A 19,672-nucleotide genomic window follows, 5' to 3' on the forward strand; every position below is an offset into this window, starting at 1 on the left:
ATCCCGATTCAGCATCGACCGACAAGTGCAATCTCCTCGGTCACTGATCTGGTTAAACAGGGCAGTTTCTTCACTCCCCTACCTCCGACTGGATTAACCTCTCCACTATGGCCATGGGTGATGTGGAACTTGTGGAAAGCTAGGAATAAGCTTGTTTTTGAGAACAAAACATTTACAGCTCAAGAGGTGATCCTCAAGAGTATCAAAGACGCAAAGGAGTGGAGCCAAGCACAAACTGTCAACAGAGCATCATCGATCCCCGGCCCTCTCTCAATCCGATCGAATCATATCTCCCCCTGCCCCCCACCGTCGTTTCAGCCTGGTGTTCTAGTCTGCAAAGTCGATGCGGCTTGGGACACTTCGTCAAGAATGAGTGGTATAGGTGGGGTTTTCAGCGGGAGTAATGTGGCGTCTATAACCAACATCTCCGAGTCTCACGGTTATGTATCATCAGCTCTAATGGCGGAAGCCATTGCTGTCCATCGAGCGGTAGCGCTTGCTGTTAATTCAAACGTCCGATCCCTGGCGGTTCTATATGATTCCTTATCCCTGATCAAGCTTTTGAAGAAGGGAGGGTACCAACCTGAACTGTTCGGTATCATGTTTGATATCTATCACTTCATGTCTTTCTTTGATGTCATTTCCTTTGATTTTATTTCTCGAAACTTTAACAGTGAGGCTGATTCAGTGGAAAAATCAGTCCTTGCTTTGGCTGTAAGAAACCCCCTTAGTGGCGGGCAGAACTCTTCTTTGAAATTAATGCAATGCATGGTTTGATCAAAAAAAAAAAAAAAAAGGAACTCCAAAGAAATCAGAAATTTTCGCTTAAAAAAGGCGAAATCATCCATATTTTTGCTAAATGCTCTATTAATACTGAAATGAAAATGGAAAGAGGAGGAGCAATGTAGCTTGGGAAGCAAGTCATGATCTCATGAGCAGAGAGGTATGTTTACATAAAAGCATAACAGGAAGAATAGATATACAAGAGAAGAAGAAATAGAAAAATGAGTTAAAAAAAAATGAAAAAAAAAAGAAATAGAAAAATCTCTCGTTACAAAACTTAAATTGTCTATATTTTTTTATTGGAAATTTTGAGACTTGAAAGCTCACAACATGGCTGGTTGGTTTCTCGTATCCAACGGTATTGTGATCAGAAAGTTTAAAAACATGTCTCTCATTTTCTTAATTGACGGAGCACTCAGCAAAATATCTGCAACAACTTTGGGACTTGGAATCTTGTGCTGTGTAGTTTGGTAGTTGACTCTTGTAGCTTAATAAGAGATGGGGAGTTAGACTTGTGAATCAAGAACTTGCAAATGGTGGAGGTTGTTGCTTAGGTTTCTCTTGGAAGAACCGTTGTTCTTGTTTGGTATAGGTGACCAGATTAAGCCAGCTGAAAGACAAACTGAATCGTTTTGAGGTGCTTCTTGAAAGATGCAGATGAGAAGCATTTTTCCATTTGCAGACTGTGTAGCTTTCATATGACCTTCTTGAGAAACATCGATCAGGAAGCCTTCTTCTTTTGACTCTGAATGTCCCCTCCCAGTTAAGAGAAGAGAACATAAATCATTGACACAGAAGGTCCTGCTCACTGTCGTTCTTACTATTAGCAATGCGGTTTTGCGTCAAGAGTTTGCGTTAGAGATACATGATTAAGAACACACACACAAATGAAAGCTTTGAGGAAAATGTATCAAATGGTTACAAATTGGAGAGAAGTGGAAATGCAACAATGAAAAAGTTTCCTGCTTTGAGAAATACAACTTTGACAACAATGCTATATATTAAAGCAAAAGCTGAACATAAAACCAAAACCAAGTTTAAGAACTGAGAGGATACACTTACACACATATTATTCGGAGCCTCATTCAGCATCTTCATTATTCTTGATGGTATCTTGGAAACTCTCCGTGGCAGCTTTTGGCAGCTTTCGGCAGTATTCGACAACAATATTTTTCAGGGATGGAAGAGCAGGAGGACTTGAGCATATTCTCTTTAATTCATTCAAACCCCTTAAACGGAGGGATTCTAGCTTCGCAAAGGGAACCGTCAGATCAGGATGCACATTGCTAATACTCATTCCCTTCTCCTTATTTATTATTTCTTCTATTCTTCCTGAACTTGTCACGTGTAGATGCTTGAGATTTGGAGCAAACAATAACCAGGTCAATTCTTTTGGACCTTCCAAATCGTATATCGCAATACTGGAGAGGTGCCTGAAGTACGGAGAACTGTTGCATAGAAGATCTTCTTTCTCTTTGCTTTTCCAATCTATCTTTATCTCTGAGATTTTGGAGTACATAATATGAAGTTCTCGAAGACAACACAGAGCCACCATGTTTAATGTTAAAACCTCTGCGGACATATCCAAAATCCAAAGGCGTTGAACACATCTAGCCAATCGCTCCATTCCTTGGATACTTTCCAGCATTAGAGCATCTTTCACGTTTCCTGTTAAAATCTTCAAGTGCTCTAAAAGTTGTAGCTCTTCAATTGATCTTGCATCAATAAAAACACAAGAACAATATAGTTTCAACAAATGAAGATTTGGTAAGCTTGTTCCTATTCCATCAATGCTTAGCAAGACTGGTAAACTCCAGGTCTAGGCTTATAAGTTTCCTAAACCCCTTCAAACCAAATGGTAAGGAACTTATACCTGTGCGTGATAAATTGAGGTATTGTAAGGATATCAAGCTGTAAATTTCTTCCGGCAATTCACTAAGATACTCGTTACGCGAAAGATTCAAGACGACAAGGGACGGCATAAACTGAAAGAATTTACCTTCAAATCGTTATCCCCGAGAAACAGAGTCGAGAGGTTGGGGCATTTGGGACAGCAAGATATCTCTTCAATTTTATTACTCATCAACGAGATCCTTCTCAAAACTGACCAGTTGATGTCATCTGGTATACAGCTTAGCTTCCCACCGGAATTGACGCACTGTTTTTCTTCCTCTTTTCCTATCCAAAGAGCCATTTCACGTAACACATCATGCATTTTCACCGCAGGTGTGAATCCAATTTGGAAAAAGGAGGATTTAGTTTCGCACTCCATCAATAGATGCGCACGAACTAACGAACCAATTATATCATAACCTTCGTTGTTACTTCCATCTTCATCTCTCTCTCCCTTTATAAATTCTTCGCTGATCCAATATTCGATCAACTCCTCCTTCTTTATTTCATAATCTTCCTGGAACAAAGAACAATACAGGAAGCATGATTTCTTCTTTTCAGTCTCTAAACGATCATAGCGGTCATGGATTTTTTGGTTTTCAATAGTGAGAGGTGGTGAATTTAAGGCACAATTGATGTCTAGGCTGAAATTACAGACTGAGCAATGATAGTATCGGTCTTTAACATGTCTCTGACAATACTTTTATTTGACATGATTTCCATCAGATATTGATATCAGACTTTTGTGAACCGGAGGATATAATATCCCAATCAACAGGTTATTAGAGCTAAGGAAAGAAGGATCTGAGGAGGTGAGGGTCAGAGAGTGGTGGAGGTGAAAAGGATGGCTTACTTTGGGAGGAAGTAAGTGACAACCTCTATGGAATTCCAAATCACAAGTAGGGCAATAGTAATAGTACTTATTTCTCTTCATATGATGGCCTTTGCAGTCAAAACAGATGGAGAGTGGTGGATCAGATCATCGGCAAAGTGTGTGATGGTTATAGCTGGATCAGACACACGACATAGGGGCTTAGAACGAGGAAAGTATTTTGTTCGATTTTCTCTTCTCTAAGGAATGAAGCAATGAATAGTAATATCTTAACTTTTGTTGACTCTCTTTATCAAAAGTCAATTACTACAACTGCAAGACAGCCACCTTGCCAAATAGTTTACACTTTGGGCAACTCTAATATCAAGAACCTTGTACTTTAGGCAACACGATTTTACTTCCACGGTATCAATGCTGATTATTAACAATAAGAGAAGACAACATAAATCATTCAAACAGAAAATATATGATCTCAAGCTCCAGATCACAGGTTATTAGCTAGTTATTACCATTCAAATGTGTCTCCTTTCTCATTATTATTTAATAGGTTACATAGCAATTTTTTTTCTATTATTATTATTGTAATTTTCGACGACCACCATGATACTCGAAGCTGACGAAGTTGAACCGCTGCAGAAACTGAAGAAGATGATTGCTCACCCACTGTCGTTTTCTTACTATTAGAGATACATGAATCGGAATACACACAAATAAAAGCTTTAAGGAAACTGTATCAAATGGTTACAAACTGGAGAGAAGTGGAAATGCAACAATGTCATTCAAGCGAAAGCAGAACATAAAAAGAAAACCAAGTTTAAGAAACTGAGAGGATACACTGACACACATATGACATACGAAACGGGGCTTCTGAGCCTCATTCTTCAATTTCAACATACCTGCTCGTGTCTTGGAAACTCTCTAGTGACAGCTTTGGGCAGTGAGTAATATCTTTCAGGGATGGAAGAGCCTGGGGACTTGAGCATATTCTCTCTAATTCAGGCAAACCCCTTAAAGTGAGGGATTCTAGCTTCGGAAAGGGAACCGTCATATCAGGAGGATGCACATTGCTAATACTCATTCCCTTCTCCTTATTTATTATTTCTTCTAGGCTTGGTGAACGTAACACCTCAAGATGCTTGAGATTTGGAGCAAACAATAACCAGGTCAATTCTTTTGGACCTTCCAAATCCTGTATAACAATACTGAAGAGGTGCTTGAAGTATGGAGAAGGAAGATCTTCTTTCCCTTTGCATTTCCAATCTATCTTTATCTCAGAGATCTTGAAATTTATAATCTCAAGTTCTCGAAGACCGCCCAGAGCTACCGTGTTTAATGTTAAATCCTTTGCGGACATATTGATAATCCGAAGGCGTTGAACACAACGCACCAATCCCTCCACTCCTTGGATACTTTCCAAAATTGAAGCATCTGTCACATTTCCTGTTAAAATCTTCAAGTGCTTTAAAAGTTGTAGCTCCTCAATTGATCTTGCATCAATATAATGACGAGAACGATATAGTTTCAACACCTGAAGATTTGGTAAGCTTGCTCCTATCCCATCAATGCTTTTAAGCTTGGTGAACTCCAGGTCCAGGCTTATTAGTTTCCTCAACCCCTTCAAACCAACTGATAACGAACTTATACGTGTGTATGATAAGTTGAGGTATTTCAAAGAAGTCAAGCTGCAAATTTCTTCCGGCAAGTCCCTAAGACTTCGGTTATGCGAAAGATCCAAGACGATAAGGGACGGCATAAACTGAAAGAATTTACCTGGTATACCCTTCAAGTCGTTATCCCTGAGAAATAGAGTCGAAAGGTTGGGGCATTTGGGAAAGCAAGATATCTTTTCAATTTGATTACTCATCAACGAGATCCTTCTCGAAACTGACCAGTTGATGTCATCTGGTATACAGCTTAGCTTCACACCGGATTTGACGCACTGTTTTTCTTCCTCTTTTCCAGACGTAGACCCTATCCAAAGAGCCATTTCACGTAACACATCATGCATTTTCACAGTAGTTTCTGATTCTGTCAATAGATGCGCACGAACTAACGAACCAATAATAACATGACCTTTGTTGTTACTTCCATCTTCATCTCTCTTTCCATTTATAAATCCTTCATTGATCCAATATTCGATCAACTCCTCCTTCTTTATTTCATAATCTTCCGGGAACAACGAACAGTATAGGAAGCATGATTTCACCTTTTCATCCTCTAAACCATCATAGCTGAACTTCAAAACTGAAAGAATATTTTCTTCCATACCTGGAAACTCGCGGCTGGAACTTTTGAGAACATCATTTGCATGACGCCATTCATGTACATCCTCTTTACATGACATGGCTTTGCCAATCACATTGAGTGCAAGTGGCAAGCCGTGACATTTTTTGGAAATCTTTTCTGCAAGTGTGAGAATTTCCGGATCCTTCTTTAATGGGGCTTCTCCAACTACATTTTGAAACAGTTCCCACGCTTCATTCGTTGACAAACAATCCATTTTCAGCTCATCGTCAGCTTCCATGTCTCTGCAAACTTTCTTTGAACGAGTGGTGAAAACTATCTTCGATCCATTTTCTTGAGTTGGACGTGGAACTCCAATCTTGTTCAAATCTACCGCGCTCCACAGATCATCTAATAGCAGTATGAATTTCTTTCTTCTTAGGATATTGTCTATGAAAGATGCTTTCTTCTCTTCTGTTTCCTTTTCCAATTCTTGGTCAGCACGTAATCTTCTTAGAATCTGATCCTGAATCACCTTGTATTGCAAATCTTTAGAGACCACAACCCATATCACAACATCAAATTCATTCACCTCTTTGTCGAATTTGTTGTTGATACGAGCTAAGAGGGTTGTTTTCCCAACTCCCCCCATGCCATAAATACCTAAAGTTCTTCCTTCAGGTTTCATGATGCTGTCCCATGCCTTTCCGACCATTGAATCCAAACCTATTGTTGTTTGGATATCTTTCTTCACCACCTTTGATGCAGGCCTTTTCTCGGCCAATTCTTCAAAAACTCCTTTAGATAGAAGCTCTTTAACTTCTTCCAACTTCTTCGATACCTTTTTACCATACTTACAGCTTGATATGCAATTTTTTGAACAATATCCAAAAAGACACAATCTCTTAGTTTCAGTTGGTTCCTCCCTAAGCAGATCACTGACCTCAGAGTCAATACTTTCTGCCCTTGACAACCATCCTTCTACTTTAGCAAGCCGCTCCAAACCTTTATCTTCTTCTAGGGAAACTCTTCTTGACAGATCAACTCGCCTTTCTCTAAGTTCTCGCGTAGCTGTATCCAGAGCCTCGAGATTAGCCTTCATCATGTGGATGTGATTTCCATCCCCAAATAAGCATCTGTGGGTTTGACTCACCACTTGATCACATGGTATATCTACTGATACACACCCTCCCATCTTTGCTCAAACTCACTGCTTTGTTGAATGGACAAGAGAAAGAGGACAACGATAATTTTGATTGACTTAGATGAGAAAATAGTAAGCCTCCAGCTAATAAGACCGATAACTATATACCAATAATTCATAAACAACTAATGATGACGACCCCACTTTTCCTATCCCTTAGGAGAGTCATATTCGTGGACTTTACGTACAAATCCAGTTTTGTCATATTCCACCTGTGGACTTTAAGATTTGGACTTCGTACGAATCCAGTTTGTCATATTCCACTTATGACACTTTAAGATTTGGACTTTACCTACGAATCCAGTTTGTAATATTTCATTTGTGGACTTTAAGATTTGGACTTTACCTACGATTAATCCAGTTTGTAATATTTTTATCTTCCTCGAAGGTTAACGGCAGGGTAAACACAGGGCCGTGCCTGATAATTACAGACCTAAAAGCCAAAATCTTTTTTGGCCCATTTATTTTTAAAAAATCGTGAAAATAAAAAAATAATGCACCACTTAAGATTCTAATCAGGGCATGAAGATGTTGCATCAGCCGCCGTCACCAGTAGAGCTATATGAAATTTCAATTATTTTGGCTCAAAAATTATATATATTGTTGCCGGCCCTAAAGTAAATGCTTTATTAGTTTCTATTCAGGTCCGACCTTAAAACAAATGCTTTATTAGCTTCTATTCAGATCCGGTCCTAGGTAAACATCATAAAACTACTAGGAAAGCATGGGAAAAGAATGACTTGTGGACAATATATATTTGGACTTTCGTACGAATCTAGTTTGTAATATTTCACTTGTGGACTTTAAGATTTGGACTTTAAGTACGAATCCAGTTTGATATATTCCACTTGTGGACTTTAAGATTTGGACTTCACGTACGAATCCAGTTTGTAATATTTTTTTTATCTTCGTCGAAGGTGTAACTGGTAAACATCGTACAAACACGAACACTAAATATACTAGGAGTGGGAAAAAAAACCGAACCAAACCAAGTCAAACCGAACCAATCGAACCAAAACCGATTCAAACTGAACCAAAATCTATTTCAAATCATTTGGTTGATGATTTTCCCAACCCGAATGGTTCGGTTCGGTTCGGTTAGACCGAACCAAAAACTGATGTATTTTTGTAATTATTTAAATTAAAAATATTAGTAATACCAATATACTAAAATTTTAATACCAAACCAATTTTTTTTCATTTTTATTCATTAACTTATATTATTCTAACCTAATATGTAATCATCAAAATGTTTTTATTTAAAATATTTTATTTATTGCAGGTTTTTTAATTTTAGTGATATAAGAAACATTACTAATGATGTTGGTTTTTCTTACTTTAGTTAATTTTCATTTGTTTTAATTTTTATATACCTTTTGTGATTTTTTAAAGATTTTTGTTTCAGTTTTATATTGAATTTAGTTCACATAGTTTAGGTTTACATAATTTATGTTTTAAAACATAATTTTTCTTCGAAAAATCAAACTAAAAATAATCTATTTAAACCGATCCAAAAAACAAACCAAACAGAATACAAACCGAACCGAATACAAACCGAACCGAATATAAACTGAACCGAACACAAACCAAACCAAACTAACTTCCTGGAAGTCGTCTGAGTAGTCTTCTCACTTCATGGAAGCCGTCTGCAAGTCTTCTATAGCATTTAGCATAGTGCGCAACCTATGTGTTTGAGATGGTTGTTTGTGATTATTTGCAGGCCTTAAAATAGATTTACCAGAACTCCCGCCGAGGATGTTTACATTAGGAGAAGAGCCCGATGCAATCAGGAGCATTTCGTATCATTCTGATGACACGAAGTTGTTTAAAGCTCTATGTGATTGTCTCACAGCTGACGAATATGAGGATCTGAAGGCGTCGAAGTTAGGAGTGTTCATCAAATTCAAGGAGCTTGACTTTGGTTGGACTTCAAGGCTGGTACATTTTTTGCTCTGTTTCCAGCTGGACATCAAGAAGAAGTTTGAGCTCTGGAGTCTTGTCGTTTCACAACCTGTGAGGTTTTCACTGATAGAGTTTGAACACCTCACTGGGCTGAACTGCGATTACATCAAGGACCTGGAAAATCCAAGGTGTGAGGTTACGTCGGAGATGGCTGCTTTCTGGGAGAAGATGCGTGTTGATATCGATACTGGGCCAAGTATTGAACAGATAACAGAAGCATTTTACAACTGCGACGAGTGGTCTCTGGATGATCGCATGCGGCTGGGATACCTTGCCATCTACGCAGGATACATCGAAGGGAAAAAGTTCTCATCCGCTACATCAGCTAGTCTTGCAAGGCTAGTGATGGATTTAGAAAATTTGAGAATTATCCATGGGGGAGATTGGCGTTTAAGGTGCTGATGGATTCTCTGAAGGCAAAAGACTTGACGCAAACTGGTTACACTGTTGATGGGTTCATACAAGTGCTCCAAGTGTGGGCGTACTATGCTATGCCAGAATTGGGTGCTAATTATGGGTCTCCCATACCAAACAGACCGTCTCCACTGTTGCTGGCTTACAGGGGTGGCAAAAGACAACGCAAATGTTTTAAGGCTGCTATCAATAAACAGGTACTTAACTTCACTCCTAAGACTTCTCAGACGACTTAAAGTTAAGTCGTGTGGATCGTCTTCCAACAAAAGACCACTCAGACGACTTACTTTTAAGTCGTCTGAGTGGTCTTTTTGTTGGAAGACTTCCAGACGACTTAACTTTAAGTCGTCTGAGAACAAAATATTTCTCAGACGACTTAACTTTAAGTAGTCTGAGAACAAAATTCTTCTCAGACGACTTAACTAAGTTTATATCTTTTATTTATTTCAGACTATCGTGAAGAACTTCGTTCAGAAGGATTTTGATGAAATGTTTCCAAAATGGGACGGAGACGTAGATGACCCTGCCGCGGATAACATAATTAAAGTCATGTTTAATGATCCTGGATGGGAGTGGACCATGGAATGCTGGCCAGTCACCGGTACTCGCAAGATTGTGAAGATGGAAGTGAGTCCAGTGAATAATGAAGTGAGTCCCGTGAAGTCAGAGAGTGTTGTGAAGGAAGAAAGTAGCAGACCTCGGAAGAAAGCTCGTAAAGGGTCTTCTGTTTCTGCTGAGACACCTGCGGCGGGTAGTGAAGGGATGACGCATCAGCAGATTGAAAAGTCCTTGAAGGACATATCTGATGCCATTAATCTTGGCTTTGGGACGTGCCTTAAGGAGCTCAAGTTACTGGCGGATAGGATGGCAGCTGTGGAGAAGAAGGTGGGAATCACCAACAGAGGGGGTTCATCTGATGATCGTCAACTTACAACCACTTCAAATCCACCAAAACCTGCTGACGAACCCGGGGTTAGTACCAAAACCTCTCCCAAAATTGCAGAGAAGAGAGTCACTAGGCAAAGTGTTAGGAAGAGTCAGGACTGATGTGCTTTGTTTCTTGTCTGCTTGGATGAACATGTGTGCTTTGTTTCTAGTGTGCTTTGATGAACCACTGTATGCCTTGATTCTGAACATGTGTGCTTTGTTTCTAGTGTGAATTTGATCTTTGCTGTAAGGGCTTTTGTTAATAGTTTTTAAACACTGTGAACTCGAAATTGCAGAGTGAAAGTGTGAATGGGGCGAAAGCAGGACGGAAGGAAGCCAAAGAACCGAGTCTTACTACAGAACCGAGTTCCTCGAGAGAGCTCTGTCTTGTGAGTCCTGCAGCCGACTTACCGAGTGATGATCCTAGCCTTCTTATATTGGACAAACAAGTTCCCACCGCTTCAGATTTACTCGTTGAAGAAGCTAGAAGGCAGACAAAGAAGGAGACTGCTTTGGTGAATCTCCGTAAAAAAAGTGTGCGAGAAAGGAAGCTTGCTCCCACACAGCAAACTCCTTTTAAGGGAAACAGCACTGCCAAACAGATCATTCCAAACAAACAGGTTGGCGGAGGCTATGATCCTTTTGCACCCTATGACAAGATGAAGTCGAAGGAGCTCACTGCATGGGTGCAAAAAGATCCGTAAGTTGCTGTTAAAAATATGCTTATTTATATTTGATTAAAAAAGCTTCCATTTGATTATTTACATTTTGTGTTTGCAGTTCTTATAAACTGCCTCTGAAAAAAAAAACACGTAGATGTCCAAGTCGATTTTATCAGGTCCTCCGAACCCCCTTAGAATGGCTGACCGACCATGTAAGTCTTCTGCTATTTTCTTACTCTTATATAAGTCGTCTGGTAGTTATCTGGTACTTTTCTGATTTGTATAAGTCGTCTGTGAGTCGTCTATAAGTCGTCTGGTAGTTATCTTACGTAAGTTGTCTATAAGTTGTCTGTGAGTCGTCTGTAAGTTGTCTATAAGTCGTCTGGTAGTTATCTTACGTAAGTCGTCTGTAAGTTGTCTCTAAGTCGTCTCTAAGTCGTCTGTAAGTCGTCTGGTAGTTATCTTACGTAAGTCATCTGTACGTCGTCTCTAAGTCTTCTCTAAGTCGTCTCTAATTCTTCTCTAAGTCTTCTGTTAGTCGTCTCTAAGTCGTCTGTAAGTTTTTTTTGACTTGTATTGTTTTATATGCAGCAAATGGATGCTTTTATTAATTTACTGAGGCAACGGTACCAAAACCATCCAGAACATTTCAGGAGCGACAAAATGTGCTTTCTTGATCATATATTTTCTCGACAGTGGAGGGCCTCCTACCCTGATTTTAAGAGCGACACTCCTGATGCCAACGGTTTAGGAAGAAGACTCCCTAGTGGGGCGTGGAATTATCATGCAGGCGTGATACCTTCTTTTTGCCAATCTAAGAAGGTTTGGGGGGTGGATGTGGATGATATCTATGCACCTGTGAACTTCAAGAACCAGCATTGGATTGCTATATGGATATCGATCCCTAAGAGGCACATCGTCGTCTGGGACAGCATTGTCTCTCATATTAGCCCTGAAGAACTCGATGAGGTAATGGAGCCTTTTGTCACAATGGTCCCTTATCTGCTTGTTGAGTGCGCGCTCTCTGACGAACAAAAGGTTCAATACACATTGGAGCCATACACATATGCGAGACAAACCGTTGGAGTACCTCAGTGCCGAGCTGGTGATTGTGGCCCCTTCACTCTGAAGTACATCGAATGTCATGCTCTTGGGATAGAATTTCCCAGCGCGTTTGACAAAAAACACGGGAAGACCATCAGGGAGAAGATGGCGCTGGATATATTTCGAGAGCTTCCTATGTGCCATGAATGGGAAAACCAAGACAATGATGAGAACCTGGCAACGTATGATTAGATATTGGATGTGTTATTGTGTGATGTTGCGATTGTATTTGAACTTGATGCTTTTGTGTACTGTTGTTTGGTAGATTAGGGGATGTTAACAGGGTCAGGATAGGATGATGTTTTTTGTAACCTATCCTCATACCAAACTAGAATTCCGTAGGAAATTAGTTTGGTAGTGCAGTAACCTTTCGGAATATGTAATGTATAACTTGTCTTTTTTAAATTGCACTGTTGGAATTAGTTTGGACTATTTAACCTAGAAGGTCTACAAAGAAAAGTTCATAAAACATATAAATTCATAACATAGAGTCTACAGAGAAGTTCATAAAACATAGAAAATCATTGTGGACGATTACAGAGAAGTTCATAAAACATAGAAAATCATTGTGGACGACTTACTTAATGGTCTTCTGGACGACTAACCAGAAGAAAATTCTAGTTAAGACGTTGGACGACTAACCAGAAGGTCTAGAAGGTCTACTGGACGACTTACTTAAAGGTCTTCTGGACGACTAACCAGAAGAAAATTCTAGTTAAGACGTTGGACGACTAACCAAAAGGTCTTCTGGACGACTTACTTAAAGGTCTTCCACGTCAGTTCTTACATTGTGGACGCTTATGGCCAGTTTCTTTGCAGACTAAGCACCTATAAACCCTGTGTTGCTTCCGGGGTTTGCGTCCTCTCATCCTGGATAGCTCCAACCAAGATTGCCATCTTGATTTCTTCTGTCTCCCCGGACCACGCTTTACTTCCGGAGGAAAGCATGTGCGTGCCTCAACAAGTTGTCCAACACAAGGATATATATTCTCTGAGTATCCAGCAAACAAAGTATCCTTTGAGTAGACCGGCCACACAAGTGTGGAGATATGCACACCAGCTGCTGTTCCAGCTGCTATAGCATGAGAGCAAGGTATTTTCTCGACTTGATAGACACCACAATCACACTTTTGAAGTTCCAGATCAACATTACAGTCCCTATTGCCACCTTTCACAAAGAACTTCCATCCATCAATTTGTTGGACTCTCAGAGTATACGCGTTCTCCTCTCGGACAGCAAGCAAGTGTTCAACACCCCGACTATGTTGAGTTGTAAGACTCAAAGCATCTCCTCTCCTTTTCCAGTACCACCTTCCTAGCTTCTCCCTTATGAACTCCAGCAGGAACTGAATAGGAAATCCTCTTGCTCGCTTCAGTGCGGAGTTAATTGATTCAGCGATATTGCTCGTTTTTAAGTTGTACCTGTCTCCCTGACAATGAACCCTAGACCATAGGGTCACATCGGCTTCCTCCAGATACTCAGCAAGATCCGGATTTGCACTCCGTATCTCATCCATGTACCGATCAAAATCGTAAAGTGTATGAGCATAAGCAGCACCTTTCACCAAGTACAAGAGATGCTTCCCTTTATACTTTTTGACAATATTCTCTTGAAGGTGATAATAACATATTCCTCGGGTTGCCCAAGGAAACACCTTTTCACACGCATTTATAATGGAGGCGTGCCTGTCGGAGACTATCACCAGAGGATACTCATCAGATACACAGCTCGCCAATTTTGTGAAAAACCATTCCCAAGATTCATCATTCTCACCATCTACGATCCCAAAAGCCAATGGATATATCTGAAAATTACCGTCTTGTGCGGCTGCAACCAACATAGTACCCCCATACTTCCCACTTAGGTGAGTCCCATCTACCACAATGACCCTTCTCTGATACTTAAATCCTCTGATCGAAGCTCCAAAAGCAAGAAATAGATACTTAAATCTATTCAGAGAATCAAGTTCTATAGCTGTGATAGAACCCGGATTTGCTGCCTTGATTTGCTCCAAATATGAAGGCAGTCGCTCATACCCGTCTTCCGCTGATCCTCTCACCATTTCTTGCGCATATAACAATGCTCTGTATGAAGTGGTGTAATCAAGTGTCATGCCAAACATGTTCTTCATTGCATCTTTGATATGCTGCGGATTCAACCCATCAATGATTCCCACTCGATCTATGAAAAGTCGACCAATGTACTTCGGAGTACAACGTTTCCGCTGAGCGATTCTGTCTGGGATGGAACATGTATGAGTTGCCAAATACTTGGTTACCCAAAACGTTTTAGTCCCATGTTTCACACTTGCTCGGACCTTCCATTGACAACCACTAACACGACATGTTGCCACAAACAGAGTTTTCGTTGACTTGAATATTCTGAAGGAGAACCTACGCCTCACCGCTGTCAACCGCAACTCTGAAAGCAGTGCATCCTTACTAGCAAAACTCTGGTTGACATAGATTCTGTCTGCAGATGATCCTTCTCCTTCACAACCATATGCCCCTTTGTAATCATCAAAACAGATTTCATCATCTTCTTCCTCATCCTCATCTTTAACCTTTCATACTCACTATAATCCTCAGCATCAGCGACAACAGGGATGTCAGCATCCTCCTCCCCATCATGATCCTCAGCTTCATCCCCCTCTTCAGCTTCATGCCCCTCCTCAGCTTCATCCCCCTCTTCATCTTCATCGCTCACATCAGCTTCATCCCCTCTCTCAGCTTCATCCCCCTCCTCAGCTTCATCCCCCTCAGCTTCATCCCTTTCCTCTGAAACCGTTCTCATCTTGCTAAAGCTTGATACACAAAGACGTACTTCATGCGTTTTAGTTATCTCGAGCAAGTTCCGAACTTGTCTATCACTTGTAACATGAATAGGAGGAAGGTCTGGAGCCATCTGTTGTAATGAGTAGGTTAGCTCCACAGACTCTGTGTTCATGTCCAGGTTATAATCTTCTTGAGCCATTGCAACAAGATCAGCATGTGTCGAACCTTCATTCAAAAATAACATTCTCGCTCCTTTGAAATGATCAACCACAAAATTCCAACATCCATCTTTCAACAACCATTCTCCATACACTGCATGTAACTGACGCATCATCTGAAAAAGTCAAAATAAAACACATTAGCAAACTTAGAACAAAGAAAACGAAAGTTTATTAAAGATCGAAGCGGACGACTTCAATCTAAGTAGTCCAGACGACTAAACTATATGTCGTCTGGTCAACGCAGAGGTTATTTTTGCAATTGACTTTGAAATCTGTTATTTCGGACGACTGAAAAATAAGTCGTCTACTATTGTTTGGCTAAAAAAAAACTCCAAAAAAGCTAGACGACTTACATTTCAGTCGTCAGAGGTTAGTTTTGCATTTGACTGGATTATTTCAGAAGTTTGACTTTTCTGACGACTTACATTTCAGTCGTCTAGTGAAAATTAAAATAATATTTTTTTTTAAAGTAGACGACTTACAGTTAAGTCGTCATAGGTTAGTTTTGCAATTGAAAAAAAAACTTCAAGATTTAATTATATACAGACGACTTATAATTCAGTCGTCCACGAGACGACTGAAATGTAAGTCGTCCAGGATTTACGAGGTTTGACCAGAATCTCGGAAAAAAATCCTGGACGACTTACAAGTAAGTCGTCTCGTGGACGACTGAATTATAAGTCGTCTGTGTATAATTAAATTTTGAAGTTTTTTTTTTCAATTGCAAAACTAACCTATGACGACTTAACTGTAAGTCGTCTACTTTTAAAAATATTATTATTTTAACTTTCGCCAGACGACTGAAATGTAAGTCGTCTGGGGAAGTCAAACTTCTGAAATTATCCAGTCAAATGCAAAACTAACCTATGACGACTGAAATGTAAGTCGTCTAGGTTCTTTGGAAATTTTTTTGAAACCAAACAAAAACAGACGACTTAACTTTCAGTCGTCTCAGGTTACAGATTTCAAAGTCAATTGCAAAAATAACCTCTGCGTTGACCAGACGACTTCCAGGTAAGTTGTCTACAGTCAGACGACTTCCCAAGTAAGTCGTCTGACGAACAGATCTGGAAAAAAACTCGATGTCATACCTTAAATTGGTGAGATAAGTTCCTTAGCATACATAAGGCTTCTCCAAGCACACAGAATCACAAACGAAATTAACCCACCCAGAATCGTTAGCTTCTATGACTCTATGAACCATAAAAATTTAGAATCAAAATCTTGGGTTTTTTAACTCATTGTAGAGAGAAAGTGAGAGATGTGTTGTGTTTAGTTCACAAGAATGGATAAAGAAGAAGGGTAACTCGATTTTGGGAGCATTAAGTGCTTCAAATTGGTTGTTCATGGTGGTTGTGGTATTGATGACAATGGCAATCTTGTAATTACTTGAAGATGATGAGGGTGAGAGAGTAAAAATGTCATTTTCGAAAAAAAAAAAAAAAAAATTGATGGCATTTTCGTAAATTATATGAACTTGTGGGGTGAATAGGGCAAAACCAATTTTAAAAAAAAAAAAGGTTAGTTTTGTGTTTGACTTTAAGTTATAGGTCAATTCTGCCAAAAGCCCAAAAAAATAAAGGTAAGACTACTAAAAGTATTTTTATTTAAAATTTTAATTTAATAAAAGTTCTTATTTCTTTGTCAAATATAATTGTTACTCTGAGTAAAAGCTTTAGACTCATAATATTTCTAGTGCTCTCTTCGAATTTTAATTTTCCATGTTCGATAGATCAAGAGGTTCTTGCATTGCCCATAACAAACCATTTTGCTATAGCTTTTAAAATCCCAAAACAGCACAACCAAAATAATTATTTTGGACGTCCTGATTTTAATTGAAATTAGAACGGCAAATTTTACAATAACAAAAAATAAGATAAAAGTTATTATTAATTTTTATTTTTTATTTTTCTATGAAATATCAATTTAGAACTTTTTCAAACCGTTCGTTAAAGAGAAATAAATGCAAAATTAACGAAAAAGTGAATGCAACAAAAATATTTGAGGCAATCATGAAATATATATGTGAGGATATATATATGGGACCTGATGCCTTAACAACTCATTTGTATCTGTTAGGTTGGGATATTATTGGAAAAGATGCGATCTGTGAAGCTAAAACATTTTTGATACATCATACATGAAAAATGGAACCAACCATACGAACATTTCTATGATCCTAAAATAGCTAGGCCAACAACATTATATGATCATAGGTCCACTGGTTTGTGCAATATGATTTACAAAATGATTCAAAAAATTTAGTAAAGAAGATAAAAGTTTTCGTTGACAAAATTGTTGTGCACATAAGAGAAATTAACATCGACGAAAGTAAGAGAAAAATACCCATTTAGAATTTCTATATTGATTTTGAAAATCATAATTTCAATCATTTAACCCGTATTTATAATAGCCTTTTTTTCTATAGAAAAACATCTTTATTTTACTAAAGATACTTTTCATAATCCAAAAAGCATATTGTACTAAATGAATGCTATCTTTTAATGGTATAAAAAGATTTAAGTCACTTCCACAATCAATAAAAGAATATCTGAATCTCAAAGCGCCTTCGTAACATCTTAATTGTGCTTGACCTAATGCACTCATTAAAATCAAAGAAACCAATTTCACATAATGATATGGTGATAAAGACATGCATCACTAAAGCAAATGATCTGTTAGAATGAGATTTTTTAGAATTCACATTAAGAGCACTCAGTCTCAATGGACATTTGAACAAATAGATTATGAAAACTGTGAAGTCTATAGAATATCCAGTTATTATATACGGAAATGTGCAAGAAGGTATAAGGCCACAAAGGGTCTCAGACAGGTTACCCCTTATCTTTGTACCTCCATATAATAAGTGCAGATGTTTTGATGAATCTAATTGCAGATATGATATACCATGGATTTTACCTACTTTTAGCTATGGTATATAAGTGTTTTCAAATACATTATAGTTGTTCTGGATTCTAGTATGTTTTCAGGTTTTGAAGTGATTTGCAGGAAAGTGCAAGAAGGTATGCTTTGATGGTTATGGCCGCTGAGATCGATGTCTCTCTAAGTGTTCGCGTTTTCGAGGAGCTGACGTCCATTAGCTCGTTAGACAAAGGCCTTCTGTCGATAAAGATGCGACCAAGCTACAATGTGATAGGAGGACACCCTAATAAGACTTTCGATTGGCAGAGGTCTTACTTCTATGTTAAGTCCGACAGTTCCGCTTTCGAGGATCCTCCGGATGACGACTACCGTGTGTTGTAGAACACTTTACTCGGTAGAATACCTCCGTTAACTCGCGTCGTTTCTTCGCATACTAACCGTCTTTATTCTCATTGTTTTTTCCTTTGGCAACTGATCACCCGACTTCCCGCGAGTATCCGGAGGAATTCCTGTCGAGCGCTCGTGCTGTTGCGAGACTTGATCAAGAGCATTGGGGGAACATCTCTTGGGAGAGGGTTAGCCGTTGCATCGATCGTATTTCAAAGAGTAAGTCCGCTCTTTTCCTCGCCCTGCTGCGACTCTTCGCTTCCATCTTCGCAAATAAGTCTTCTGTTCATGTTTTTTGCAGAGGATTGGAATTCAAGTTATCTTCCCGCGGTTAACACGGTTAAGAGACGGATCTCGCTGTTCACCAAAGAAGAGCAAAAGAGGATCAACGAAGCAAGGAGAATGAAGGGCCTTTCTGATCTAAGCGTTATGATGGCGGCTCAGCTCGTCGAACCATCGGGGGCTCCTGACGAGGTGGCGGCCACTGATATAATTGAAGCGACTATTCAGCGTCAGGCTCCTTCTCCCGACGCCTCTGCCACTGCCTCTAAAAAGAAGAAGAGCAAAAAGTGATCTCGCGACGATACCTCCGCTGACGAGGATCACGAAACACTCCCGGAGGGGACTGGTCCTTCAGACCGGACCGAGACTGCTGAGCCGTCCAAGAAGAAAAGGAAAAAGAAGCAGTCGAGCAATCGACAGTCTCTTCCGGGAAAGAACGCTGCCTCCCGAGGTACCGAGGTTACTGGTTCCGCTGCTCAAGCTGGCTCGACTGTCGAGCCATCTCCTAATCTGGCTCTAATAGATGAACCCGGGGATGCTTCGCCCGTAGTTCAGCTTCAGAAGAAGGAGAGGCGAACGAGTGAGCAGGTAACGACTAGCCGCCAGGTTCTTTCTGCTGCTGTCCCAAGTGTAGCTAGGGATTCTGCTTCATCGATTCCCAGGGCATCGACTCCCATCACGTCGGCTGGTGGTGCTCCGGCCGTAAGGACGACTCCGAGGGTCGAGTTTCCAGACCACATCTCGTTCGAGTACGACGGGCTGACTCCCCTTATCTATGCTCCAAATAGATGCGTGGAACTGGTCAGTCAGATCAAATGCGGACCGAAGCCTCTCCCGCCCGTTGCTGACTTGATCTTTAAGGACGAGTACGTTGATGCCGCTCGTACTAAGTTGCTGGTAAAATTTTCCTTCGTCCCTTTCGAATTTTTCATGTGTACTCTCGTCGATCCTCTAACTTGAGTGTTTTTTCTTTCGTGCCTCGTAGTGTGATGGAGTCTCGAACTTTGTTATTGAGAAGTATGATACGGCTCTGAAGGAGGCGCTCTCGGAGTCTGAGAAGCTGAAAAGGACTGTGGCGGCCAAAAGTAGGCTCTTCCGTCGAAAGAGGGCGGAATGGTAA

General features: G+C 39.8%; 3 protein-coding genes and 1 pseudogene across 3 annotated transcripts; 2 read left to right on the forward strand and 2 right to left on the reverse strand.

Moving 5' to 3' along the window:
• Positions 1-1,652: 1,652 nt before the first annotated feature.
• Positions 1,653-3,610, reverse strand: LOC125596197 (annotated as a pseudogene).
• A 599-nt stretch (positions 3,611-4,209) lies between these two features.
• On the reverse strand, positions 4,210-7,276 carry LOC106389146 (probable disease resistance protein At1g15890). The gene has a single exon (XM_013829337.3). It carries the CDS (start codon positions 6,924-6,926, stop codon positions 4,383-4,385), a length of 2,544 nt encoding a protein of 847 aa, XP_013684791.2. The 5' UTR covers positions 6,927-7,276; the 3' UTR covers positions 4,210-4,382.
• A 1,414-nt stretch (positions 7,277-8,690) lies between these two features.
• On the forward strand, positions 8,691-10,942 carry LOC106417341. Its single transcript, XM_048771409.1, has 4 exons — positions 8,691-9,239; positions 9,293-9,508; positions 9,762-10,283; positions 10,535-10,942. Exons 1-4 carry the CDS (start codon positions 8,691-8,693, stop codon positions 10,940-10,942), a joined length of 1,695 nt encoding a protein of 564 aa, XP_048627366.1.
• Positions 10,943-17,793: 6,851 nt separating this feature from the next.
• LOC125596198 (meiosis-specific protein ASY2-like) lies at positions 17,794-19,672 on the forward strand. The gene is made up of 5 exons (XM_048771410.1): positions 17,794-17,805; positions 18,010-18,253; positions 18,572-18,832; positions 18,908-19,449; positions 19,538-19,672. Exons 1-5 carry the CDS (start codon positions 17,794-17,796, stop codon positions 19,670-19,672), a joined length of 1,194 nt encoding a protein of 397 aa, XP_048627367.1.

Source organism: Brassica napus, unplaced genomic scaffold (genome assembly GCF_020379485.1).
Source record: "Brassica napus cultivar Da-Ae unplaced genomic scaffold, Da-Ae ScsIHWf_1147;HRSCAF=1629, whole genome shotgun sequence".
In the NCBI taxonomy this organism is placed as follows: domain Eukaryota; kingdom Viridiplantae; phylum Streptophyta; class Magnoliopsida; order Brassicales; family Brassicaceae; genus Brassica; species Brassica napus.

Bases quoted from the DNA above. Each gene is read 5' to 3' on its own strand.
- LOC106417341 (XM_048771409.1), top strand. From the start codon at position 8,691: ATGTTTACATTAGGAGAAGAGCCCGATGCAATCAGGAGCATTTCGTAT. The intron at 9,509-9,761 runs GTACTTAACTTC...TATTTATTTCAG, and splicing joins AGGCTGCTATCAATAAACAG to ACTATCGTGAAGAACTTCGT. The intron at 10,284-10,534 runs GTTAGTACCAAA...TCGAAATTGCAG, and splicing joins AACCTGCTGACGAACCCGGG to AGTGAAAGTGTGAATGGGGC.
- LOC106389146 (XM_013829337.3), bottom strand. From the start codon at position 6,926: ATGGGAGGGTGTGTATCAGTAGATATACCATGTGATCAAGTGGTGAGT.
- LOC125596198 (XM_048771410.1), top strand. The intron at 18,833-18,907 runs GCAAAAAGTGAT...CTGGTCCTTCAG, and splicing joins TGCCTCTAAAAAGAAGAAGA to ACCGGACCGAGACTGCTGAG. The intron at 19,450-19,537 runs GTAAAATTTTCC...CGTGCCTCGTAG, and splicing joins CCGCTCGTACTAAGTTGCTG to TGTGATGGAGTCTCGAACTT.